This window comes from Penicillium brevicompactum, assembly GCF_028827555.1.
Source record: "Penicillium brevicompactum strain IBT 35665 chromosome Unknown utg000003l_segment0_segment0, whole genome shotgun sequence".
Taxonomy (NCBI): domain Eukaryota; kingdom Fungi; phylum Ascomycota; class Eurotiomycetes; order Eurotiales; family Aspergillaceae; genus Penicillium; species Penicillium brevicompactum.
In genome coordinates, this window is record NW_026623206.1 from 648,980 (window position 1) to 675,164 (window position 26,185).

General features: G+C 49.0%; 11 protein-coding genes across 11 annotated transcripts; 2 read left to right on the forward strand and 9 right to left on the reverse strand.

Moving 5' to 3' along the window:
• Window positions 1–2,967: 2,967 nt before the first annotated feature.
• Window positions 2,968–3,996, reverse strand: N7506_004124 (DUF3632 domain-containing protein; the record flags this gene model as incomplete). The annotated part of the gene is made up of 2 exons (XM_056953419.1): window positions 2,968–3,552; window positions 3,640–3,996. The coding sequence occupies 2 exons, from the start codon at window positions 3,994–3,996 to the stop codon at window positions 2,968–2,970; spliced, it is 942 nt and encodes a 313-aa protein (XP_056812308.1).
• Window positions 3,997–6,308: 2,312 nt separating this feature from the next.
• On the forward strand, window positions 6,309–8,032 carry N7506_004125 (MFS transporter; the record flags this gene model as incomplete). Its single annotated transcript, XM_056953420.1, has 3 exons — window positions 6,309–6,384; window positions 6,459–7,387; window positions 7,439–8,032. The coding sequence occupies 3 exons, from the start codon at window positions 6,309–6,311 to the stop codon at window positions 8,030–8,032; spliced, it is 1,599 nt and encodes a 532-aa protein (XP_056812309.1).
• Window positions 8,033–8,337: 305 nt separating this feature from the next.
• N7506_004126 (uncharacterized protein) lies at window positions 8,338–9,432 on the reverse strand (the record flags this gene model as incomplete). The annotated part of the gene is made up of 4 exons (XM_056953421.1): window positions 8,338–8,571; window positions 8,637–8,880; window positions 8,942–9,019; window positions 9,080–9,432. 4 exons carry the CDS (start codon window positions 9,430–9,432, stop codon window positions 8,338–8,340), a joined length of 909 nt encoding a protein of 302 aa, XP_056812310.1.
• A 1,205-nt stretch (window positions 9,433–10,637) lies between these two features.
• N7506_004127 (uncharacterized protein) lies at window positions 10,638–11,332 on the reverse strand (the record flags this gene model as incomplete). Its single annotated transcript, XM_056953422.1, has 2 exons — window positions 10,638–10,883; window positions 11,105–11,332. 2 exons carry the CDS (start codon window positions 11,330–11,332, stop codon window positions 10,638–10,640), a joined length of 474 nt encoding a protein of 157 aa, XP_056812311.1.
• A 926-nt stretch (window positions 11,333–12,258) lies between these two features.
• On the reverse strand, window positions 12,259–13,565 carry N7506_004128 (NADH:flavin oxidoreductase/NADH oxidase; the record flags this gene model as incomplete). The annotated part of the gene is made up of 2 exons (XM_056953423.1): window positions 12,259–13,344; window positions 13,395–13,565. The coding sequence occupies 2 exons, from the start codon at window positions 13,563–13,565 to the stop codon at window positions 12,259–12,261; spliced, it is 1,257 nt and encodes a 418-aa protein (XP_056812312.1).
• A 511-nt stretch (window positions 13,566–14,076) lies between these two features.
• N7506_004129 (uncharacterized protein) lies at window positions 14,077–15,991 on the reverse strand (the record flags this gene model as incomplete). The annotated part of the gene is made up of 5 exons (XM_056953424.1): window positions 14,077–14,920; window positions 14,971–15,054; window positions 15,110–15,195; window positions 15,254–15,421; window positions 15,482–15,991. The coding sequence occupies 5 exons, from the start codon at window positions 15,989–15,991 to the stop codon at window positions 14,077–14,079; spliced, it is 1,692 nt and encodes a 563-aa protein (XP_056812313.1).
• Window positions 15,992–17,743: 1,752 nt separating this feature from the next.
• N7506_004130 (uncharacterized protein) lies at window positions 17,744–18,421 on the reverse strand (the record flags this gene model as incomplete). The annotated part of the gene is made up of 1 exon (XM_056953425.1): window positions 17,744–18,421. One exon carries the CDS (start codon window positions 18,419–18,421, stop codon window positions 17,744–17,746), a length of 678 nt encoding a protein of 225 aa, XP_056812314.1.
• Window positions 18,422–19,176: 755 nt separating this feature from the next.
• Window positions 19,177–20,406, reverse strand: N7506_004131 (uncharacterized protein; the record flags this gene model as incomplete). Its single annotated transcript, XM_056953426.1, has 1 exon — window positions 19,177–20,406. The coding sequence occupies one exon, from the start codon at window positions 20,404–20,406 to the stop codon at window positions 19,177–19,179; it is 1,230 nt and encodes a 409-aa protein (XP_056812315.1).
• Window positions 20,407–20,590: 184 nt separating this feature from the next.
• N7506_004132 (uncharacterized protein) lies at window positions 20,591–22,598 on the reverse strand (the record flags this gene model as incomplete). The annotated part of the gene is made up of 3 exons (XM_056953427.1): window positions 20,591–22,036; window positions 22,253–22,497; window positions 22,583–22,598. 3 exons carry the CDS (start codon window positions 22,596–22,598, stop codon window positions 20,591–20,593), a joined length of 1,707 nt encoding a protein of 568 aa, XP_056812316.1.
• A 397-nt stretch (window positions 22,599–22,995) lies between these two features.
• Window positions 22,996–23,833, forward strand: N7506_004133 (uncharacterized protein; the record flags this gene model as incomplete). Its single annotated transcript, XM_056953428.1, has 2 exons — window positions 22,996–23,279; window positions 23,344–23,833. 2 exons carry the CDS (start codon window positions 22,996–22,998, stop codon window positions 23,831–23,833), a joined length of 774 nt encoding a protein of 257 aa, XP_056812317.1.
• A 342-nt stretch (window positions 23,834–24,175) lies between these two features.
• On the reverse strand, window positions 24,176–25,765 carry N7506_004134 (phosphatidate phosphatase App1 family protein; the record flags this gene model as incomplete). Its single annotated transcript, XM_056953429.1, has 1 exon — window positions 24,176–25,765. One exon carries the CDS (start codon window positions 25,763–25,765, stop codon window positions 24,176–24,178), a length of 1,590 nt encoding a protein of 529 aa, XP_056812318.1.
• Window positions 25,766–26,185: the final 420 nt, after the last annotated feature.

Genomic DNA, 26,185 nt, shown 5'->3' on the forward strand with positions numbered 1-26,185 from the left:
CGCTTTTAATCTCGCCTAGCATTCATTGTGATTATATTATGGCAAGATTGAGTGCATTTCCATGGGCAGCCAAGTTCCATTCAAACGGCTGAGGGCTTTTCGATGTCACAGATCCCTTCCTTTGTCATGTGAAACCATGAGTAGTCGGAAAACGCCCGGGCGGTTGTACCTGAATAAGCAATGCCGACAACTACGTAGGAGTCACCAAGGCTTACAGCCACTGGACAAGATATTGGCAATGACATCAGGTTCGCTGTACTTTCCAAGAGCCCTTTGTATCTTTGATGGTGGTTTGATCCCATACTCGGAACTCATCCTTTGTTTTAACCACAGAGAAACTACTCCATTTACTTGAAGATATACCGAGTAAGAAAATTCTAGATCGTGTCTGCAAATGCTGAAACTTGCACAACCCCTGATTATCACTTCACGGGAAATAAACCGAATTAGACAAACATGGATTCGAGGATTCCGAAGTTTTGTTTGGATCTTTGGGTTGGATTGAAAGCCCCTTTAGGAAAGTGGGGACTTTCGCCTAGTGTTAGTAACTGCCTGAGACAAGAAGGAAACGCGTGGGATTTTGCTGTTACATTGCTTAAGGTGACCAATGAAGACGTTTCAGGTTACAAAATCGGACATTAAAGGCGCGTTGGTCTCGGCTCACGCGTGGACCTCCAGGTGCGCCGCCCACGAACGACGTGTGGAGTGTGGAGTACTCCGTACTTAATACTTCCCTTTCTCAATTGCTTGCAAGGCATCAGCTGAGTTGTGCATTGTTCGGCGTTCCAACTTCTCGGCAGCCTTGGGTCACCCGTTGCGTATGCTTCACCCAGTTTCTAATTGAGCATGTGAGATCTCAGTCCCCGATCGGCGTCTGGGCGGGTGCGGTGTGGCGCTGCGGGAAAAGGGCAAAGTTGGCCTCACCCAGGGTTCTTGACGGTGCAAACAAAGAAAGTTGGAGCGGGAGCGCAAGCGGCGCAAAAAATTGCTTGGAGGGCTTGAGAGGGCTTGATTAGCCGTGCCAAGAATGACGGCAGTGGCGGAGCTCGGTGATCCGGGTGAATACGGCCCCGGAAGCGTACCTTTCGAGATCTTGGCATATGCGGGTCAGCCACGAGTGCGTCCACGCGCCGTGTAACGGCCGGTATTACTTCCCTGTAACTATTCTGCTATTCTTTACCGGCTTCTGTCTATGGAATGGCCTTCCGTGATTTTGTCCAATTAAAGCTGGGTATTGGGTAAGAGTGGACCCAACTGTAATTGATCCGGAAGGGTCCATTTGTATGCATGTGTACTGTTACCACTTTTAGTAAGAGGCTTAAGGATCGGCGGCAAAGGTTTTGGCCCTGGGGTACTCCGTACTCTCTACTCCATGTTGCCTTTCAGGAGGTACTTGCCAAAAAAAACGCTCGACTCATCTGCGGTGGAGTCTCGTTCTCACTGAGATCGTAGACCACATGGCCAACAAAAGATCGCTCCATGATGCGCCCCATTGCTCCGTACTCCATACTATGTCAACGGTCACCCCGTCTACAACGGGCACCGTGTGTTACCACTGGTCAAACAGGTCACATGTACTAGATAAGCGTGTGCGCTAATACTCCGTCTCAAGTCTGTCTGTTACTGGTGCGTCTTGTATCCCCGCATGAGCCTACAGCCGGAGCACTTTCTTTGTCCCAATGATATGACTCAAGCATCGGCGAGACCGCTGCACTGCTAGACGTTGAAATGCAAGATCAACGCAACCCCACTACGGAGCAGTTATTTATTTATTAAGCAGATCGAGTGCATGATGCCTGAGAGCGATCCGGATTTGTACTCCGTGCTCGAGGCTCGTCCGTCATCTTTCTCGCTTGGTCATATTCCCGAACCATACCAGGTACAATGTCTTTTTTTTTTTTTGTGCTCAGTGAAATAGATGCAGCATGGCCCCAGTGTTGAAGGAGCCAAAAATACTTACGGTCAAGATTACTGTCCTCCAAGCCCGGGATGGTCAGGGCTCAATACTGTCCAATGGCTTGTTGCCAGGGTGCAGGCCCAATCGACGCAGCAATCTACCGCCTACGGAGACATAAGCGCGAGATCCAGATCGATCACGAGAGTATCTGCTTCTCACTGAAGACCTACTTCGAACTATCTGCACTCTCAAACATTTTCCCTGTCTCTCTCGCTCTTCCCTCTCTCTTCTTTGTCCAGGTCCTAGTCTCGATGGCATCAATAAGTTACTACATTTCTTCTGGGAGCCCGTGGCTGTCATAGAGCCAGTCTCCCCGCAGGTAGATAGTCGTAGATCCGGAGTTTCTTCCTCACTCACACACTGTCTCCTTCTATCCTGGGGTCTCCCAGAATACATGAAACTACGATTCCTTCCTGTCTTCGTGCTTCCGACCTTTCTTCTCTCTGTCTCCGTCAACAGGTTCTGGGCCCTTCTTTGGATCATTTTATTTTTCGCAACGTATCGTTTTCAATTCCAATAGCTCGGGGAGGGCAGGCAACCCCAGGGGCGGCCCTTGTCCCCGAGACGCCCCACAAAGTAGAACCTCCGGGGGGAGCCACGCTATTGACGTGCCGAGGACGGGGATTCCCACATGTCAACCTACATTCGCGTCAATGATATGCACCCACATCCACGCTTCCAAGCGTTACCTAGATATTCATCCCAACTTACATCAGCAAACCGAGCTTCGGCATCCCGAATTAGATTCGATTCATCCGCGTCGCCGAGGCATGTGCTTCACCACCGATAGCAAACCAAGCTCACGTAAACAAGTACATCACCACTGAAGAGTCATCGAGATCTATGACGGTCTTCGATCGCATTCTCAATGAGGTGGCATCCGTATATGGCAGCATAACTCAGCTCTATGGGCTTATGATATATGTATGGATCAACCAAACGTTATGGTCGAATAAAAACATTGCATATCATCATGTCTTCCGTCGAGCGTTGCTTTTCCCCAAAAGCCTTCAATTACCCACAGTCTCGCTGCTATCTTCGTCTCTTGATGCTCGCCCTTCAGTTCCAACTCTATCCCGCGATCTATGTGTCGCGGTAATAGCCTGCTCGAGACGCGACAGGGAGGATGCACTCAGCGAAAAGTCCTCAAGGGCAGTTTCGTTGGAGAATTTATTGTTGGCGAGTTCCACGAGCCTTGACTGCCAGAAATCCCATCTCTGAACGCTGTGTGGGGAAATGTCCTGACACAAAGGCCCAGGCTTGACAGATGCCAACTCACGAGCATCCAATTCTTCAGTGGAACTTAGGTCTTCGAAGAGAATGGTCCCACATTGGATTAACCACTCCGTCGCGACCCAGATTTTGCACTCAAACACGGTTGCGTCTTGTGGAACAGTCTCCAGGCCGCCGGCTATCTCCCAGTAAGCAAGCACGATCCACGACTGAAAGTCATGAGAGACAAGGCGAGAAGCAAATGAGTTGAACCGCTTCCAGGCTTCAATATCCTCGGATGAATGGTCGTCGAGATCTGTGGGGTCTTCCTTGATGTTAGAATTGCGCGCAGAGAACAAACTTGTGGCTTTGAGCTTGCTTACCTGCCCATTTGTCAAACAGATACATGCTTAGTCGAGGTAGATCTTCCCATTTTAGTGAGGTCTGTTGACACAAAGATGTCAGCTCACCATCGAGTCGCCTGTTTGGTGGGGATTGTTACTCAAATCGCTGCCCACAACCGCCCCACCTTCCCCTCGGAGATCATCAACAGCTGCGATGAGGACCTCATGCAACGGATGATCGATATGTACAGTGCACACAACCTCCAGTATTATGGCCCATAGTTCCCACAGAGCTGCAGAGGCGATTTTTGAAGATTCAGATGCCTGCGAGGAGATGTGCGCCCGCAGGGACCTGGCCAGACATGCCGATGCCGCGGCGGGGTCGACTAGAGATGTCAAGGCCTTGTTCAAAATGCGAAAAATATCCGCTTCGCTCTGTGTCAAGTCTGATCGCTTCGAGGGATCAAGGTCAATATTCTCCATCGGGATAGAGGAAATAAGTGTATAGGAGAGGCGTCCTGGCTTGGTAAAAGCAGTGTGACTTCGGTGACTGGGTTGATTGCAGACAGAAAAGATGAAAGTTGCGAAGGGATGGGAGAAGCGCGTTGTCAATCTAGTCGACAGATGGCCGGGCAAGTTCACCCGCCACTACCCAGGCTGAAACACCGCTTGGGTGATTAAGCGCCAGGGGATGGCTGCTGGCGTTAACCACGACAACGCTGGAATGGTGTTCCATTGTTGTTGATTTTCCATTGGTAATTTCCTAGCGGGTGTCAGGGTGGTCACTTTCTTGCACCCAGTTCTTAACAAATCTCAGACGATGTCGCTAAAGACGGAAGGCACCCAGGGCTATCATCTGACTTTCACATTCACCCTTTGACTTTCCTACACAACTTCCATGGTTTGAAAACAGATCTTCTTCCTCATCATAGGGTATCCTTCACTCTAAAACAAGAATCCTCGTCGTGAAGATGCCTCTCCCAGCCTACAACCAAGCCGCAGCGTCTTTCAAACATATGGTCAACTTGGCCCTTCGGCAAACGGACCTACATCAAGCAATTTTCTCATGGGCTTGCCCAACATTCCATAGCAAAGGTGGCACAATCAAAGAGCCAGACAGGTTATGGGGTCCACGACGACCACCCCCTAATGCAACTAAAAACCCTCTGCTCGGTAGTCTTACAAGTCGCATCGTCAGAGACTTTCGCAAGGCTTCGCCTTTGGTGTCCACTCCTGGGTAAATCCAGCGCGAGGACAGGCTGAAATGTCCATCGGAGTGAAGGCTCATACCAAAAAGCTTCAAATCACAATCGAGCAATGGGAGTGGAACTCTCGGCTCTATGGACCCATCCAAAAGTCACACTTGACCTTAACGAAATCCGACGGCAAAGTCTTTGATTCCGATCAACTTACACCACAGCTCCTGATCCTCTTTTGCCCTTCAATTAGACCGCTCGCAAAGAATGACAGAGAGCACGACAGTGTTTGCGATACAAGAGCAATCATAAATTCTCGATGATAGCTTTCTTCCGTCACAAATACATTCTCAGGTCTACCCGTGGGCTCAATGCATATAACTCATTGTCCTATGGATATTCTCGGATGTTACGGGCCTCTCTCTTCTTCCCACGGGTAGGTCCTATGCCCCCAAGTCGGGAAAACATATAATGATAATGGAATGTTCGTGCTTTATGAATGTGCCGAATTGCCGGAGGCGCCTTAGGTATATTGATCGACCTATGTGTGGGGGACGACAACAAGAATTTTGTTCGGGCTTTACACAGAATGGAACCAGATGGTAACCCTCCTTCTCAACAAGGAGAAATGGACAGCCGAAATGGCCAAGAAGGCTTTATCATTAATGAGATGAATTCCTTTATTCGACCAATTATGATTACTCGACAATTAGTTAGAGGGACAGTTAAAAAGACAGTTAAAAAGTGAGTTAAAAAGTATAACTCTCTTCCGTTAACAATCAAAATATAGGATTAAGCCAATAGATAAATAATCCTGTTTATAAGGTACTATTATGGTCTTTTTGGCCGCCCGTGAGCTCGATAATGAGGCTTGTCGAGTGTACTTGGGCGGCGTTGGGGTTTTTTTGGATCCATGCGCGGGAACGCACCACTAAATGCGCTAAACCCTTCTAAGACACTTTTTCCACAAAATTTTCATCCAACATCCGATATGGTGTAGTGGCTAACATCGTCGTCTCTCACACGACAGCCGGGGGTTCGATTCCCCCTATCGGAGTTCTCTTTTTGTCTTTTTGTCTTTTTGCCCGAATGAACAGCTCCTGTCATTCCGAGGAACAGGGGCCATGCTGTGCATACTGAAGAAGGGCGCGTTTGGGTGCGCTCTCAGGTGCACGGATCAATTCAGCCATGTAGGAGTAAGATATCTTAAAACCAGACATATAATGGGAGAAGATCCGGGAAGCCCAGTCCGAAAGGGAAAGAATGGCTGGATCATCTGAACTAGGGGCAATATGCATGCTGCATAGCGGAACAAACAGGGATAATGGTTTATGTAAGAAAGTCGGGGACGGAACAACGGAGACTTTTAGCAATGTAGTAATCTGTACTGTTGACACTCTTCTTACTTCGGATATTTGATCTGACAAATTGCACCGTAAACAGCATCAAGGAGGTCGCATTTGCATTGTGCCTTTAGAGGATTTTCGCGGTACTGATATCTTTAGTCGTCTCCCTTCATCATTCGTAATTAATTTCTCTTCTTTTCTTGCCGTAGACCTCCTGCCCCATCGTTACATTCAGAATTCAATCCAATTTACAATGAGCAGTCCATCTACAGAAGAGAAAGAAACTGCATTGCATCCCCCCGGGGCCCCGTCATCTACTCAGGATGATGGTAAATAGCCTCCAAATTTATCCCGAAACCCCCGAAGGCCTTTTTGCTTCATCAACTAACCTATAGAAATTTAGGTATAGGTTCCGCACAGACTGCAAACGATGAATACATATACATCGCTGATAGCTACAGCTTGGTACAGCGGACCATCTTCATCATGACGGTGTGTGCGTCTATGTTCACCAATCAGTTGGGCTTGTGCAACAGCCTCACAACTCTCGAAATCATCGGAGAGTCCTTTGGCGTCACCGATCCCGGCAAACTCTCATGGACAATATCTGGCTACGGCTTGACTCTGGGTACATTCGTCTTGGTCGGAGGGCGTCTGGGTGATGAGTTTGGCAACAAGGCAATCTTCATCATCGGCATGGGCTGGCTTGCCTTGACGAGCATGATGGCAGGAGTCTCTGTCTACTCCAGCTACCCCGTTTACATCCTTGCTCGCGTCCTACAAGGCCTTGGCCCTGCCTTGACTGTGCCTAATGCACTCGCCATCATGGGAAAATGTTTCTCTGAGCGTCCTCGAAACATGGGGTTTGCATGCTTTGCGGCATCAGCCCCAGTTGGTGCAATGGCAGGTCTCCTCTTTGGGCCCCTCTTCGCCATGGCTTGGTGGCCATGGATCTACTGGAGCCAGGCTTTGGGGGTTACTTTTCTCTTCGTCCTCGCTATCTTTGCAATTCCAAACATGCCTATCGAGAATGGGCAAGAGCAACGACGAACGATCCGCGAAGTTTTGGACCGCCTTGACGTCCTGGGAGGCGCAAGCGGTGTGGCAGCTCTGATTCTGTTCAACTTTGCATGGAACCAGAGTCTAGTTACTACGTGGGACGAGCCCTACGTCTACGTTTGCCTGATCCTCAGTTTCCTGTTCCTGGCGGTATTCTTTTACATTGAACTTCGCATAGCTCGCTATCCAATTCTACCAGTCGCTGTCCTCACTTCGGATATCGCTTTTGTCTTTGGGTGCACCGCAGCGGGCTGGTCCACATTCGGCATCTGGGTAAGTACTCATCTTGGCCCCGAAACTATGACAAACTCACGATGTGCCTAGCTTTTCTACGTCATCCGAATATGCCTCAATATCGGTGGTCAAACTCCCATTCAGCTGGCTGCTTGGCTTTCTCCTATCCTTATTACCGGTATCGCGACAGCGTTGGTCGTGGGCAAAATAATCAACAAGGCTCCAGCCTCATCCATCATGTTGTTTGCAATGCTTTGCTACTTTCTCACTTCTCTTCTCATGGCCTTGCGACCCGTACACTCGACATACTGGACCTATTTCTTTTTTGCCACTATCATTGCAACTTTTGCAATGGATTCATCGTTGCCTGCTGCCACGATCATTTTCGCGAGCGCAGTGCCTCGACAGTACCAGGGTATGGGATCAAGTGTGATCATGACAATTGTTGTCTACAGCATATCGTTGGGACTTGGTTTTGCTGGTACTATTGAGCTTCAAATTAATAATGGCGGACGCACCGAGGCAGACTTGCTCCATGGTTATCGGGGTACTCTTTGGTTCTCTGTCGGGTTGACAGCTCTCGGCACTATTCTCGCTTTGGTGTTTCTACTCAAAGATACTCGAAGACGACAGTTGGCCAAGAAGCTCGAGGAAGAGGAAACGGCTCATCCAACGAAGGTTTGAATAGTTAAAGGATCTGTTGGAGCAGGTGCTTGCCTGGTTTACCAGGCTCCCACCAGTTGATATAACTAGATAGAGCTTCCCTCTCATCCCTTCATCTTTTTCTTCTTCTCTCCTCGTCCCACAATACACTACTTTACCGTACATGTCTGCTCTTCTTCCCTGTGACGAAAATGATCGGTAAACCATCAGATCCATCAACCTGTGAGTATCCCCAGTCACGTAATGAACAAAGGACGTTCCCTAAGGTGATTTCAGCATGAAACTGGTACTAGAGTTTGGTGCTATCTTCAGACCACATCAGATAGCTAGGTCAAATTCATGGATGCAACCGACTCTCTAAGCAATGGAACATCAAGTTGTGGTCTCTCCAGCCCAACAAGTTGGCTGATGTTGTAGTGAACAAATGGTTCCACCGGCGCCGTAGCCTCGTCCTCAAAGCACCACAGTTGGGAATATTGTAGAATCAATTTTTCCTCCTCATCATATGAAGCCTGAATGATTCTTCCGTGCTTCTGGCCCATGTAAGAGAGAAGCAATAACTATAGATAGAGAAATGGGGTTAGCAAGAATGAGACTGCAATTCGACGTGGTACGGGATGATTACTGGATGAACGGGGTAGTTCCTGAACGGCCTGTGAGATGTGCGAATGACCAGCATGTTCACGATAGCTCTCAATTCATATAGGGTGAGGCTCTGGGGCTCAAAGTTGGCGGGGACATGTGCGATGGTTGCCATAATCGCATGCGGTAAAGGGGGGTTTTCGTGACTATTGTCCAACAACCGCTTCATCTCCCAGACAGGCCCTCCAGAGCGGACCTCAGATGTTGGAGGATCGGCTTCGATGGTTCTTTCCTTTGTGATATTTAACACCTATACTCCGGGTCCTGAAATCATCAATGTCCACTTACAGCGGAATTCGAAGGGATCCTAAGTCAAGAAGCGAAGACAATCCCGGTCGTCCCTTCCGTGGGGCTTTGTGCACCCGACTGATTTAGTATTGCGTTTCGTATGCATGGATCACCCAGTCGTCCGGCGACCTCACCAACGCACATTCTTCATACTTCTCTCTTGCGACTTTGAGAGGGTCTTCCGCATCTGGGTACTCCAAACGAACATTTGCTAACATAGAAGCAAATTCAGGCTGATAGTAGAGCTCTAGCAGGCCCTCGGGCAAAACTGAAGTGTCAAGTGGGTATAATTGAAGGACTCTCTCCGGGTAAGGCCGGAAAAAACATGGTTGGAATTGCAGAATCCCGTCATCTGTTATATCCACTTGAGAAGCCTGAATTCCAAGATCTTGAAGGCTGCTAGGGGAGAGAAAGAAGGACTCGTGGTTTTTCAATCGTCGGTAAAGAAGCTTTAGAACAGGGTGCCGCGTAGGTTTGGTTCGCGCATGCATCTCGAAGAAAGAGCGAGATGAAGCGAAGTTGGAAGATGGAAATGGAAAAGGAAAATGGATGGAGAACGAACTGATGGCAGTCACAGGTAGTTCGAATAAATGAGCATGAAGGGGGAAGAGGGGAAATCATCACTGTCCATGGGTAGTAGAAAGGTTGACCGAAACAAAGTGACATCTAGACGTTCAAGAAATGACGTAATATCTGCCTCTCTCAAGTGCTTGAAGGGAATCAATAGAGACAGACCAAGATAAGAGGGGTAGCAGTTTTTGCGACATTACTTCTTGCTGTCGAAACCCCCCGTCTCTTTCTTTCCTTATCTTTATCTCGGAGTTTTTCCATCGCATTGATTTCATTAGCTTTCTCATCAGTTTCGCTGTGGGTAGAGGTCAATTGATCCATAAGTTTCCTTCCTTGTTTTCGATCTCAGGTCGCCCATAGCAGTGCTCATCTTGTTATGGATTCTTAGGAGCAATATTGAATGTAAAATTAAACCTCAAGGATGTTGGGATGTCAATACAAAGACTGGAGCGAGCCGGTGATCATAATATAAAGGCATTGATTCCCTAAAAGCTAAAGACAAGCAAGAGGCCAAGTAAGAAGAGAAGTTAAAAGAGAAGTTAAAAGAGGAAGGAATAAGCTCAAAAACGTAACAAGCCTAGAGAATTGGCTAGACTTTCGTTTTCCTTGTCTTCTATCTCAAGGGCCCTTGGGTGTCATCCATGGCTCCAATCGTTCCCGTGTGGCAATTTTTCTTATCGACGAAAAGAACATCGTAGACATGTACAATAGCGTAAATTGGTAGAAAGGGAGACGAGGAGAAGAGAAGAGGGAGAGAGAAGCTCTCGCTCTCCAGATCTATCTACACCTGGGAGGAGCCTAGCAAATAGGACAAACACCGCCAAACAGTTCTTCTACCACCTCATGTTAACTGACGTGGGCTACCCCGAAGCCGATTGATATCATCAGTGACTTGCAGACAGAAGTCCATGATGACTTGGGCGAGGTGATGCATATTGCTTCTGTTGTCGATTATCTCTGGCCCGTACTCAGTCATCCTCAAGAAGGATTCTGGCTTATCGTATCTCCTTGTATTGAATCGCCCCTTTACCTCCACGATGGCAAACACTTCCAACGTATGGGGTGCAACGAGATAGCCGTCCGTGTATGCAATCAATCAGTTCAGTCATCACCGAAAGACACCGCATCAAACGGTCTCCGGCCAGAGCTCCATCGACAGACCACAGATGGAATACGCATTGTCAGCATCTTCAGAAGGTTCATCAACGATTCGTTCACGATTTGCTCGTCCGCCGTTCTGATTGGCACGGCGTAGTCTGCATCGGCTGCAGCTGTAAGAATTGTCGGGACGCTTGTCACTGTAGAAGCGACGCTCACTCCTGAGCTTTGGGCGAGCCCAGGTCCCACACTTGGGTGGCTCGCGCCGGATTGACTTGCGCTAGATTGGCTCGCGCCGGTTGGAGAGCCAGGGGCCCGTACGACACGGGCTGTACGGTAAAGTAAACTATATCCTCAATCCCTAATTCTCTGTTCACGGCTTAGCCAAGACTTTCTTTTCTCGACCAATCATGATGACTTGTCAATTAGTTGGACCCTTGGATCGAACCTATTCAGAAGTTGGACCTGGAGCGCGTCGGCCGCTGATGTCTCGACCCAGTCTTGGTTGTAGGGTCGAGGGTTATCCCCTGACATTGTCCATTTCTCCTGGCTCATAGGATCATGGTTGGCCGTCAAGCGACTCTGGAAGCCAGCGAGCTGCCAGACGTACACCAGTTCGCATGAGTCGTTGTCGTGTAGGAGCAGAACGAGGTGGTTGAAATCCTGGATGGGGGAGGTGTCGGATTGGACGTCGACGATGAGTGCACAGTCGTCTTGCAGCATGCTGGGGGAGGCGACTACCGTTCCGAAGTGGAACTCGGCGACTGCCAACTTTGAGGCCGGCTTAGAAGGGAGAAAGAATATGATTGTATTGCTAAGCTATCTGGCAAGGAAAATCGGGCACTACACGTGACAGGGACAGCCAAAAAGACAGTTAGAAAGACAGCTAGAAAGACAGCTAGAAAGAGGTCACGAAGTTGATGATAGCTCTCTTCCTTTGCCAATGGATATATGAGATCAAGCTAATACATAACTACACCATCTTGTAAGCAACTATCATCGACTTTTTGGCCGCGTGTGAGCTCGGCACTGAGGCTTGTCGAGTGTACTTGGGCGGCATTGGGGTTTTTTGGAACCATGCGCGGGAACGCACCACTAAATGCGCTAAACCCTTCTGAGACACTTTTTCCACAAATCTTTCATCCAACATCCGATATGGTGTAGTGGCTAACATCGTCGTCTCTCACACGACAGCCGGGGGTTCGATTCCCCCTATCGGAGTCTCTTTTTTGCTCTTTGTTTTTCTTTCTTGGTTATTGGGCTTTCTACCAGGAAAAAGTACCTCAACATCCTGCTTGGGGCAGATGAAAATGTAATCTGAATCGAGATCACGAAGCGTTATGTGCCCAGTCCACCTGACACCAATCAATCATGGGAAAGGAACTCTTGAGGTCACACATGATCAACATGCTTACACTTCCTGGGCAGTGAATTGCTAACTAACCCCAGCTTAATTTCCAAGGTTTTGGGTGAAGTTGCGGTAATCAAGGGCTCTAAATGAATTGTCATCCTGTGATATACAGCTTTCACAATTTGAAAATTTCCTTCTCGTTTCAAGAGAGTTCTTGATTTTTCCTCGAGCAAAAGAGCACGGTCTATATATAATATGCAAAGCGAAAGACCAATAGGTCAACATATGGTATCTAAATCTAATCGAAAATGGAAGCCTTCATGGAGTTGGGCTGAATGTACTCCGAGGCATTGCGGAAGCTAGTGAAACCCCAGCGAATCTGTCCGGCCATAGCAATCTCGACATCCAAATCCTTCGCGAATTGCCAAGCAAGACCAGTATCACGCTGGAAAGCACGACCAACAAGAATGACATCAAGATCATCCTCGTTGAGGATCTTATCAGCCAGGTTACCGTTGTTGATCATTCCGACAGCGGCGACCAACATCTTATCACCAACAGCCTTCTTGACTGCGGCGGCGAAAGGAACCTGGAATCCGGCACCGGAGGTGATCTTCTGGGCGGGGTGCACACCACCGGTACTGATATCGATCAGATCGATACAGCCCTGTGCGGCGAGGGCCTCGGCAAACTTAATGGTATCCTCGAGCTTCCAGCCCTTCTCGCTCTCCACCCAGTCGGTAGCAGACACGCGGAGGAAGACGGGAACATTATCACCAACAGCCTCGCGAGTCAACTGAGCGATCTCGAGAGAAAGACGAATACGGTTCTCGAAGCTGCCACCGTAGTTGTCGGTACGCTGGTTGGAGGAGGGGCTGAGGAATGAGGACAGAAGGTAACCGTGGGCATTGTGAATCTCGATGAAATCGCAACCGGCAGCCATAGCACGCTTGACAGCAGCAACCCAGGCGGCCTTGACCTCAACGATGTCATCCTGGGTCATAGCAATGGGCATAGGGTCACCCTCAGCGAAGGGAATGGCACTGGGGGCCTTGACGTTATCGGTCCAGCCACCAACGTTGTTGTTGGCGACAACACCACCGAGCCAAGGAGCAACGGTGGAAGCCTTGCGACCAGCGTGAGCGAGCTGGATACCGATCTTCTGGCCCTGGCTGTGGGCGAACTCAACGACCTGCTTCAGAGGGGCGATCTGAGAGTCTTTCCAGAGACCAACACAGCCGGGGGTGATGCGGCCCTCAGGCACAACACCGGTGGCTTCAATAATCATGTTTCCGGGGCCGCGCTGAGCGATCGCACCGTAGTGGGCAATGTGCCAGGCGGTCATGTGTCCATCCTCAGCACTGTACTGGCACATGGGGGCCAACTATGAGTCTGTTAGATATGCATCTTGGATATCATTTTGACACTACTTACTCCGAGTCGGTTTTGGAATGTCACACCACGAACGGTGAAAGGCTTGAATAGCTTGGGAATGGGCTTTCCACTTGTTTGGGGGTCACGGGCAGTGCCTGCCGGGGGACTTTGGGCAGGGGTGAAGTATGAGATGCCCTCGGCGGGCTTAACGGAGACGTCGGGCCAAGTCATTTTTGAAGTATATTAGTTGAATATTATGATCAGAGCTGTAGAGCAGGGGGGAACATGCTGGATTTTATGGGTTGATCTACAGTGGGGAATTGAAGACTTTGATTTATCATCTGGAGACTTTTTCTGTAACTATTCGGTTTCACAGCAACGGCATGAGGCGAAAACACCCCCCGGGAATTGTGGTTCCGCCCAGGCACCGCACGCGCGTATTACAAAAATTCTCCAGGGGAGCCAATTTGTCAGGACGACCAGAATAAAAGTCAAAAGAAAAGTCGCCGAATGATATCCACCCGGTTGAACAGGATCCCGGCTTAGCCAGCCTATCAACACTCAACCCCTGGACCCACAAGATGGTAAAAATCATTGAAACATGAAACGTTAATAACTATAGACACGAAAGTAAATGTTGAGTGTGCTGTTTGTTCACTGCCGGCATTTGTGTCGGGGTGGACTCGAAAAGCACGGAAACAACATAGGCCGCCAGTGTTAAGCTGGCCATATGAAGAGGTATCTAAATGAATGACTGGAGCTTGGTACGCTGCTTCGAGATCCAACTGGAGATGGAAGTGTCTGAAACGCCAGAGAAGTCGCTGCGTTCCGTGTCGGTTGAACGTCGACGCATTGACTCCACGAATTTGGGGAAAGTGTTTGTTAAGACAAGATATTTGATGTGATCTTGAATGTGGTTGAACACATCCATGTCAAACCCGTCGGGTATCTCACCCGTGTAGACGCCTCGATCAGCGACTGCTTCGTGTAGAGGTGTTGAAGTCACATCACTTTCAAAAGGCGACGTGTGGTTTACCTTCTTCTCTCCAAGTAATGCTCGGGTGGGCTTCTCGAAGATGGCCTCGAGATGCTTGAGATCTTTCGAAGACAGGTTCAACGGGAATTCGGCATCATGTGTACTGATGAAGTCCGCATAGATCCACAATGCTTCGTTGAAGGTATCAGATCGTTCCTTGGCATAATGCGTCTCAGACCAGCGTGACTTCCAAACCTCGAGCTCGCTCAAGAAAGCGATGTTCTCTCCTGAAAAATCGCTCAATGCAGCAAATTCTTGTAGCTGAATTGGGTTCTTGCTCAGGACATGCTCGAGAGCGTCCATTGTATACAACCGATCGCTTTCGCTGTCGTCAAAGGAAACGACCGATTGGTCCTTTTCGCCGAGTGTAGAGGAAGATTCATGGCTCCATTTAGAGGAAGGTGGTTTCTCAGTCACGGTTGTCATCGCGCTGGAGCCATACTTGGCAATTGAGTTGCTTGTTTTCTTCCTCAAAGACCAGACCCTGATGACTTGGAAGATCGGAACAAACACCGTGAATATCTCCCACATCATGATGGAGAGATGAATCCTGGATTATTATCAGCATTTGAAACAGCTCAGATTGTGGTTGACGCTTACCATTGGCTAGGTGTGAAATAAACATTGACTTTGGCAAAACTAGGCACATAGGATGCGATCAAGAACATCGGTGTCGCATGAAGACTGGTTGGAAGAACCGTTTAGTCGGATACATTTTCAAAATGTGGAGATGACATACCTGGAAAGGCAACAGGCGATGGTTTGGGTACGCCATCCCATCGTATCGCGGACTCCCCAAGCTTTCCAGATGAGGATCGGAGCGGCCTATAGCACCGGCAATGTGTAAGCAAGCATATATGAAGGCAAATATTAGAGTACCTACAATCCATGTCCAGATCACCTGCCATAACATGGAAGGCCACCATTCCCATCCTCGGCCCAAAAACACGATCTGCTCTGGGACTGTCGCGCCCTGGATCTCTGTTCCTGGAATTCCATATGTGGGGTGGTACTTTGCACATGCCAACCACATCCCGACTGTGATGATAAACTATTTGTTTGATAAGAGGTAAGAATCTGGGCTCGGAGGTCATAGTAGCTGAAGTCATACCTGCAATACCATGCCGATGGTAATGAAGCACAAAGTTCTCTTCATATAATCCATATTCCTGAGCCGGCACAGCCACGAGGTCTCAGCGCCGTTGCACTTTCGTTCGATTCGGAGTTCGGGATTGGCGAATTGTTGCTTCTGCATTCTGGCGACGTGGAGGAAGCGGAGGTTGGAGGCTTGGAACAGTGCAATACCCAGCGGAAAGTAGACACCCATGCCGAAGAACTGGACATCATAAGCCAGGACTGTGGGCATAGTTGCGCCAATCGGATATGTGATCTGGCCCAGAATCCAGTATACGTGGAGAAGAGCAATGGCCGAGAATGATAGTGGTAAACCGCGAACCCTAAGGATAGGAACTCGATGATTGACTGCGCAGAAGACCATACCCGCAACCAAAAGAGTGGTCCAGGTGATACAAAATGCGATGTAAAAGACTCCCACGCGATCCCAGTTTGGGGGCGAGGGTGGCATGTTGTAGACCGTGAGGCCGGCCATGCCAGAGGCCATGTTGAAGAGATGCAACTGAAAAGACTGAATGTAAGGACTGACAATGTTGGTCTGGAGATAGGAGAGATAACGACTGTATCAGAGAGATTTGCCCAATTCCCTGCGCAGAGTATACCGGCAGAGATTGCATTTAAGAAGTTGCCTTGCCATTTCTGCATCGCAAAGATCTTCTTCCCCGATCGATCGGGTCTTCGATCGGTGCACGAGCGCCAAGATGATCGCCGCGCGGGCAACTTTCCGGGAATAAACGGAGAAGGTGAGGATCAACACGACCCGTGCGAGGTTGCTGGAATGTCTCAGTCCCCGACACGTTGTTCTTTGTTAGAGTGTAGAAACTGCTGCGCATATAACAGTCTCCATGTTGTGACCTAGCCCGTTGGATATCCAAAAGCACGAAATGAAATGAAATGTGTGAACGCCCGCGAAGTATCAAGGGTGGAAGGTATAGTCCCGAGAAACAGAATAAAGTCCCCTTCAAAAGTGGGTACTAAGCGCATGGAAATGCCAGCTAGCGATTGAGGGCCACGCTACCCATCGTTTTTCAATAAAAACCCCCGCCACCAGCCCTTATGTGGAGATCATACGCACAAATCTCGTAGAATTCAAATAAACGGGACCCGTGCGAATCTTTTTAGATCCCTCTCGCACAGATCATCTACAGAAATGGAGACAAGACGAATCTATTTCAATAGTCCATGGATCTCAAATGCATGAAATCCTCCTATCACTTCTACCTAGTATAAGCGAGAACGAGACTCTGTTCCAAATCAATGCTATTGTGATTTTTTTACGTGATTTCTCCATGACTATTCTCCCCGGCCCTGAAAATTTTGCCAATCCATTAGTTTAGCATCTCAGTAACCAAGGTCAACCCTGTAGATCTTTGGAAATTGAGAGATAGTAGGCTGAGGCACAACGCAAGCGAGGATATGAATTGGTGGTAAAGCCACCTCCTCTAGCCCGTACAGATAGCCATTAACCCACCCACATCGCCAGAAATGATCAGCACAACTCCTCAATTCGAAATGCTCTATTCAATAAGTTCATCAAATTAAACGCTGCCTTCGTGTATTTCAGAGATCAACCCCACGTTGACCTTGGCATAAACCACCCGTGGACTCTTTCGAGTGGGAAACCCATGGTTCGTAGACTTAAAGTTCTGACCTCCATACTGCTTCTCTGATCTATTTGGAATTCCTCGTATTTCCAGGCCGAAGTTAACATTTTACACAGCGTAGACTTTGATGTGGTCTCAAATTTCAGTGCCGACGAGCATAGCGCCATTAAAAATGAAAGCACCTCCGTAGTGGTGAGTGCAGGTAGGCTCAGTCGATTTTATCTAAACACCAGTGACGCTTTCCCTGCTGAAGGCCTCCGGCTGGTGCTAGTCATTGGGTAAATCGGTCGCTTTTGCCTACTTATTCACCATGTCCAAATTGCACTCATTTAACCTTAAATGCTCAAGTAAACGCGGTTCGCTGTTTAGCCAATTGCAAACCGTTAGCCATTCTGTGACCTTGGAGCCACCTGGGCACTTCCAACCTTCCAAGGTTGGAAGGCTGTTACCTTCTAGGTCGACGGGTGTCTTTTAGCTAAGATGCTAAGATTCTACTGGCCTCGAAATCAGACAGGTATGTGATGTGGTCATAAATATCAATTAAATAAAAGTCTCGCTGTCTTGGATATATAGAGTTCGTAAAGAAAAGGAGCAGAACACAGCAAAAAGATACATAAAAAGCCCGAATCCCTCATTCAATCGATAACCTTTCCCTGTGCAGGCTGCGCGGGTTGTTCTTTGGGTGGCTCGATGTGGGCATCTCTCCCCGACCGCATAAAGGCCGAGCCAACCAAGTTGAGCGGGTTATTGACGCGCATATACATGCAATGACACAAAGTCAAGCCGACAACGACGATCTCGTCCATGGCCGCAGTATCATGGGCCTTTGGTCCAAGGAGCTCAATTTTGGCAAATCGCTTGACAGCCCACACGTTGGCGGAGAATTTTGCGACAGGGTTCTGGTTCTCGTCGCAGCAAATAAAGTCCCAGGTCTTGAAGCCACTGTTGCTTGTCCAGGACATCTTGGCTGGACTCCCTGTCTCGGAGAATACGTGGGAATAGTGGGTGTACATAGTGCGCAGACGGCTCTTGGCGCGGAGAGTGCCCTTGGAACCATGAAGTTCGAAGTCAGGACTGATAGATATGGCGTGGATGGTGCCGGTGCCGACTTGTCGGTCTTGTTCAATAGATTTGAACTTCAGATTCGGGGCTAGAAAGTCGCAGTTGACATCGTAGACAAGATTTGGGTTGGAGTTTTCGGGGTCGAAGTCTGTGACATAGAAATGCATCTTGGACCACATGAAGTTGACTGCCAGGCTGCGAGACTGGACGGCAGCCATGTGGCTGGGAACTTCTTCGGAGGATGAGTCCATTGTTGGTAGGAGAGAAGTGAAGATAGAGGATAGAGTTGGTGTGGTTGTGGTTGATGTAGAGTGCAATGGATTGTTGTTGTAGTCTGAGTCTGCATCGAGGACTGACCCGGAATATATACTTCCTCTCACGCGATGCTAAGGCTGAGCCAAAATCTAGCTTAAAATGGCTGTACGGACCGCCCCCATAGCCGCAGAACGAGTCGCAGCGCCATTCCGTCTGCCAAGCGCAAGTTGATTGGCTCAGCGCTACATTGCGCCAGATGCGGTTAGATCGAAGGTCGATCTTTGTCAGCTTGGACCTCAAACACGAGGTGTCTACCACTCCTGATTGGGGCTGTGGTTGATCTTAAACCGTGAAAAGTCGAATCAATCAACTCAACCAAATCCGCTTTTGGGGGCAGGGCTGAGTTGTCAATCTTTTTGGCCCCATGACGTCAATCATAACAACCTCAGGCGGAAAATGATAAGCTTCTTAGCTTCGAACTCGGAAGACCATTGGCTTGTGATAGGATCTATACAACTCCCATTCATATTCGACAGATCGTCACTGCGTCGTGCTGGCCATGCTGTACGCTTTGCAAAACTTCGCTTAGACCAGCACAGCACTTTTCTGAAGAGGATCAGATCGCTTGTCATTCGCTGTGGCGTAGCGATCGATCGACGCTTCTTTTCGTCTCAAGAACATATAACGACTTAGAGCAATCATCGCATAAACTGCCCCAGTAGCAGAATAACAGGCGTGTATCATATCAAGTTCAAACGGCGTCAATAACTCTGATCTCCGTCATGATCTTGTGTAACCTGGTCTCTCCAGCCACACTGACACAGACTTGCCATTCGAAAGAGTTCTTGTGGCTGATGCGGTATGTGTTGAATTCAGGATAGATCTTAGCGAGCGGCGTCAAAGGTTTAGTGCCAGAGGATAGCCCCTTGGGCGAAAATGTAAGTTGAAACGTGTTTCCAAGATGAACCGGCTCGTTGAGCTTTCCCGTGGATATCGTCAAGGGGGAGTCCATATTGTGGGAGAGTCTCTGTAGGCCTGTGTCTAACATCATTGTCTCTGAATGCTCGACGGGTTTGTCGTGCAGCCGTTCTGGGTGATGTTTCTGTGCGTTGTGCTCCGTATGCCGATGAATGAGCAAGTTGATCCAGTTAATTTTAAACTCTTGAGGTGTGTCCTTGATTATTTCGGTTGTTTGATCCCGACAAGGAACTATCTGTAGTGAGACCGGGAGGGGCTGCGGGTCGTCAAGTTGGATCACGCAAGGTATTGTGATCTCCGCGTCGTAGAAGAGCTTTGGTACGCTGGAAGTATGCAAGAACTTCTTGAATCCTTGTTTGAGGGAGAGGCTAGCATTGTCCATCCCGGGGAGCAAACGCTGGCTCCGGAGTGATTTTTGGGATCTCCAAGCTCGTACGGCATAGCGGTCTTGACACTCTGGCACGATATGGCGGATGTTGATGGGCCATATTGCTTTGTGCTCGCGATCACGACCGAATTTGTATCTCAAGATTGCGGTGAGTGAATATTCCACTTTGCACTGACTCCCGTCCTGGTCTGGGTTGGAATAGAATGATCCAGAAAGAAAGGGTTGGGGATGCTGGAGGCTGTTTCGAATCCGCTCAGCGGGCTGCGTCGGAATCGTCACTTGGAACGGCCAGTTAAGTGTCTCGTCACTGCCCTCTGGCAAATGCAGAGGTCCTTGGTACACCACCTCCGGTGCCAAGTCCAACAGCTGGAATTCGGAGCGATATGTTGTTTTGCTACCACTGCTACCGGGCGGCCCAGAAGAATTTTCGTACCGGCAGACTTTGGTCTTCACCCGACCGGAGAGCGTCACGGTGAGTTCGGCTTCGGAGGCGACAATCGGGCTGTGGCGTACCACGTTGCCGATGATGGTGTCGCCAAGGGCATAAGACCATCCTCGCGGAGCAGCAATGTCAAATTTGAGGTTTGGACTCCCTTCTTCTGCGTTGAAGTGCATCGTGGTTTGAGCGCGGTTGGCCTTTGGGGTATTTTTCCACTTCATTGCACTATTTTGACGCTAAGCGGGTAGACAAAAATCCTCAATGGGGCCAAAAATGGAACCAACCCTTTTGTGGCCCGGATTCACCGGTATCATAGTTTCTGCTGTGATTAACTCAATTACTGTATTTAGTAAGCCTAAGTCACGCCCACTGCTCTTCAGGGAGCCTCCTTGCTTTCTCTCGAATGTCCAACACATCTACTACCCCTCTTGATTTATCATCGTTCACTGCTTGCTGGAGCTCATCGAGTTTGACAATATCCTCGAGGAGTTGCAATGCCACAGAGATGCCCGTATTCTGTCCAATTTCTCGCATACGACGAATGACCCACTGGCGGGTTGGACTTTGAACCACCGTGGACTGTCCGACCGTGTAGAGACACCAGGTTAGGAGATAGCTCCCGGATACATTAGCCGGCGAGGAATGCCCAATGGCAACATGTGACTGAGGACTCGATGGGATGTATCCCAGGGCCTGAGGAACAGTGGCCAGCATATCATTTTCTAGCTTGGATTGAATTTGCAACGTTTGCTGTAGCCGTAATGTCGCATGCGTCCGCAAGACCGGTGTGAGGTTCATGGTCAGACTCTTCGTCAGGAGAAAGTATATGATGTTGCATACTATCATTTGAAGCATCCTGGCGTTGTTCCAAACCCTGATTGCCCAGCTGGACGGGTAAAGATCATACCGACCGTTGTAAATGATCTCTGGGTCTGCGCCAGGTTCTCGGATGGTAGAGTAGGGCTCTTCTATGGCAAGGGCCCCCAGAAGACGTTCGAAGTCTAGTTGAAGAGCCGTGGCCTCTTCAAGTAGAGCAGTCCAATTGATTCGCGGGTCATTTTGTCGGACCTTCCAGAGCAGATTGACATGTCGAGATGCCAGCACCCCTAGTAGCCAGAAGGCACCAGAAGCAGCCGTGTGCTTCACAGCTTCTTCTTGCAGCTCGCGCAAATCTTCTGGGAACGGTTTATGATCATGAATACAGGCAACCACCATGTCAGCACGCACTTGATTGAACATCAGAATGGCCGCGGTGTTGGTAAATTGGCTTTTGCCCCGAGCAACGACGAGCGCCGCAGCTCCTTGGACATGGCGGGCCCACGATGGGAAATTAGACACATTCTCAAACACCCCCAGGGAGATGACCGACATCAGGATATCATCCTTTAGTGACTCAGTAGGAGACATCAAAGCAAAATTGACCTGTTGAATGGCCTCCGAATATTTAGCCCGTGCGTGACTGACGAGCCCGGGCTGCTGAGCCGAATTCGCTAGCGCGACGAGACCAACGGCAGCCATACTGGCTACCAAAGTGGGGTGTCTCTCATTGGAGCGGTAAATCGTCGAAACATAATTCAAATGCCCGCGAGCGGAGGAATGTCCACCAGCCACAAAGTTATTGACAAAATAGCTGACGCCAATGTCGTCAATGCTGGGGATTGGACTGCGAACCGGTGGGGGTGTGGAGATAGCCTTGGCTGACGCTTCTTTCTCTTTAACTCGCGTTATTGTCTGACTCGTCTGGTCGCGGAAGTGTAGGTCCCATTCGTCTCGGTACCCAGCGCATGCATCATGCGTACGGATGCACTGTCCACAATGAGGTACCTGCTTATCGCACTGCGGAGACACGTAAATTAACAAGGACGCCACAAGGAAGCTCTAATTCTGGACGTCACCTACTCGACGCTTGACAGCCCGGCAGTTGGCGCAACTTTTGGAGACCCTGGGACGTGTTTGACTGCAAGGCGACATTATAGCTAGAGAGAAGAGATGCCCAGAGAACGAGCAAGGAAGGTATCATACGATATGACCAAATAACCGTAGGGCTGATGTGCCAAGATGATGAAAGGTTAAAGGAAACAAGCTCGGCTCCAAGACTGTTGCAGCTGAGACAATCATCTTGGCGGGGCTTGTTGGGGGCTGAGAGTTTTGGCCCCAGGGCCCGCACGCTGCACGCTGTGCCGTGGCATCTCGCTGTTGGGTGGTCAAATGCAAGGTGACATCATCCCGGGCGTGGAAAGGCAGCGTATCCTCGATATCATAGGCCACTGGGATCTGTCATCGGCAGTTCCGATCATCGCTTGGCTGAGGCTGAAGGAAGAAGTAGCGGGAGGAGTTGGGCGAAGCACGCACGCTGTTTGGGGGCCATGCTAGTCCCAATGGGGTAGTCCAGATGCTCGGCCAAACAGCTGTCGCGAGCTTATGCAAAAAAGTGCTGATCTTCACTCTCGAGCAGATCAAGCTCTTTCGTGTTTTTAGAAACGTTTAATCCTATTTGAGTACACGAGTTGTTCTACCAATGTACACACAACATGTCGGGCACTTTGACACAGCTCTACTGTACTAGATGGAGAAGAACTGGACAATATAAAGGCTGCCAGGTCCCAAGACAGATTCCTTGACTACCAAAGCTCAAACTTGCAAAGACAAGCTCAAAGAAAACGAAGCTCATTCTTCAGAGAATCTTTTTTATACCTCGCCCAAGTTCATATCTCCCTCTCTGTCAGGCGCCAATCGACTTCGTGTATACTCAATCATCACCAACAATGGGATCTGTCACTTATAGAGATGGCATTGCTATCCTTCAGCTCATCGTTTTTCCTTTCATCATTGCGGCATCTCTATTTATCTGGAAGAAAACTGGCTGGAGAGTCGGCAGCAGGATTTGGCGATACCCTGCCACTTTATCCCTCATCCGCATTGCTGGCAGCATCTGCACATTGTTGACAATCACCGACAAATCTCGCAATATCATTATTGGCGCATACGTTTGTGAGCTGATCGGTATCGCGCCTCTACTCTTGACCTACATTGGAGTGCTACGACAAATGTAAGTGATATCAGCCACTTCAATGATTGGGACCCATTCATCCTAACCTAAATTGTTCTTGTAGTGACACGGAAGAGCGAATCCCTCGTCGGGGGTCAAACCTGATTGCTATTGTCACCATCATTGGCCTCATCCTCGGTATCGCGGGTGTTAGCGAAGCCGATGATAATGGAGATTACAAGAACAATCTCACAATGGCTGCGATGGGCATTTTCCTCGCCGTCTTTGTGATCTTCGTCCTTATGACCATTTGGCTCTGGCTTCAAACTCACTATAACCTGAGAGTGTTTCAAAAGAAGCTGTTCCTCGCTGTTGCCATTTCTATTCCCTTCGTTTTGGTTCGTGTCGTCTACTCCGCGCTCAGTGACTACAGCGACATTTCTCGGTTCCAAATTAACAGCAGCGATACTGTTTATTTGTGTATGTCGGTCTTGGAGGAGATCGTTGCCATGGTCGTCACCGTGGGCTTGGGAACTTCGGCTGTGCTTCAAAGAGATTTTGTCAAGTTTGGTTCGTCGGAGCAGAGCTCTGAGCCCAAGATTGATGCAGTTTAAGCGCAACTTTGGTTGTGTCGCGGGTGTTTGTTGATTTCGTGTGATATAATCGGTCCTTTCACTGTTTTTCTGACAAGCGAAGCGATGTTCGTTTTATAATAGAGCGCTACCCAGCCGCAGCCGGGAAACGATTATTTAGTTGCTGTTTATCATTTGTTATGCTTACTACCTAAATAACATTTCCAAGGTTTTTTTGATAAGTGTGGCACTTGAGATGATCTCTTCAGCCTCCATACCATACCATAGATCAGAGATCGTTGCATCAAAATAACATTGTGAGCCAGCAGGCGCTCATAAATACTGCTGGGTATGCGTTAAACCATTAATCGTGTCTATATGACATTACATGAACATGAAAGTGGCCGTAGCCAACGCCGCTACCAAAGCCATGATGCTCTTGGTCTCGGCAGACTCCTTCAAATTTCCACTAGCAGCGCCAGTGTGGTTTGCAGAGCCATTTACAGATGTTGGCTTAGTTCCAACACCGCCCGGCAGTCCCTGGTAACTAAAAGTCACGTTCTGGGGGATAGAAGTGTTGTAACACTCTCCCTTTGCCAGATCCAAGTTGCTCAAATCATCTGCATGCAAGAAGAACATGTAGTTTGACTGGTTGAGAGACTTGAAGCCGGAGGTGTCGTAGGGGAACTTGTCACCCGTGTCCGTTGCGCTGGTGTTGCGAAGCCAGATACACTGGACTTGGCCAGGGAACTCGGTCGCCATCTGAGGGTAGTCGCGCATGACATCGCTGTTGCTGGTGTCGGCAATCAAAATGAACTTGCGCTCGGGGAAGGTCTCGAAGACTTTCTGCAGCAAGAACTTGCGAATCGACAGAGTGGCAGAAACATCGCTGAAGTTGAGAGGGCGTGTGTCGAACGAGCCACCGGGGAAGTTGGCATAGATAAACTCCATGTAGTTCCGTGTTATCTGCTCTGGGGTCGTGGTGAGGTAGTGGAAATGCATGTCAGGGAGGCTGGTAGACCAGTTGCGGTAAATGTCTGGCATGTTTTCCCATGCTGTGAATGGACGAGCGAAGGAATTAAGCAGCCCTTGCTCAGGCTCGTAGATCTTGGTCACACGCAAGATATCATCGATATCAGAAACAATGGTAAGACCAGTCGGGGGCACAAGATAGGCCGTGCTGTTTCCAATGGTTGCGTTTTTGACGTGGACGTCCAGTCTCTGGATCGCCGAAGTTTCGTTTCCTGCGGTGAGTCCCTTGCTAGCAATTGGCAAGAAAGTATCAAAGTCACCCTCGACAGTAGTGTTGTAAGGCAAAGTGATGTCTTGTGCGCCACCGGTTGTGTTTGACGATCCACCACCGCCAGGCTGTCCGCTAGATCCCTGGCCCGCGGCAGGTTCCAGGTGAATCGTGTTGACGGCGACTTCGGGCTGTTGAACAATGAAAATCTCGGCAGTGAGATTACGAGCTTGGTCAGCCTGGGACTTGGGAAGCTCTGAGATACTGGTGTTGACCAGGAAGACGTCGGCAAGCTTGTTGAGGGTTGAAACAGAGGTGTTGGGTTGTTTGTAGACATTTCCGTGGAAACGTACGTTCCATCCCGAGTTGGTCCAATTGGCATAAGGGTCAATATTCAACACGTTGGTTGGCAGTGCTGCTAAGTCATCATCATTCAGTCCGAGGGAGCTCGCAACTGCGTCTCCAGTTGGGAATCCCTGGAAGAAGTTGGGCACTCCAGATGCGACCCATGAGGGCAGGCCCGACCCAAGATCTGAGAGCACATTGTTGGCATCTGATTCAACATCGCTTATAATGTTTCGAGCAACGACCGGAGACGGATAATTTTCAACTGGCGAAGCTGTGACGACAGGATCGGCGGGTGCAACATTAACGAAAGCTGTCGGAGCTGGGGAAGCCAAGGCAACCGAGAAAAGCGAAGCCTTTACAAAGGCTGAAGTGGTGAAGGACCTCATACTTTCAGCAGAATGCAACAAACCCGTAAACAGAAGTGCGCGGATGTGAAGATCAATTTAACGCGGTTTAACCTGACTGACGTCATCGGGTCCCCATGCATTTCCAAGTTTGTACCGCGAAATTAAGGGTCTTTTAATCTATACACCTGCGTCATGGGTAATTTCCGAAACCAATTTTATTTTACATCTTAGATCTCCTCTAAGAATAACCACTTTTGGAGCGCTTCGTCAGAAAGGCTGATAACTAAGTGACTGTCTGACTGTCCATGTGTACACATACTGCTAGAGAGCGCCAAGAGATATACAAGATTGCGATGAAAATTAAGGTGCGACTTGAATGCTGCTGGCTTGTTAAGACCCTCGCTTGGTTCCAAAAATAACCATATTACCATTCCCCCAGGTACCGAGTTTTCGAAGCCA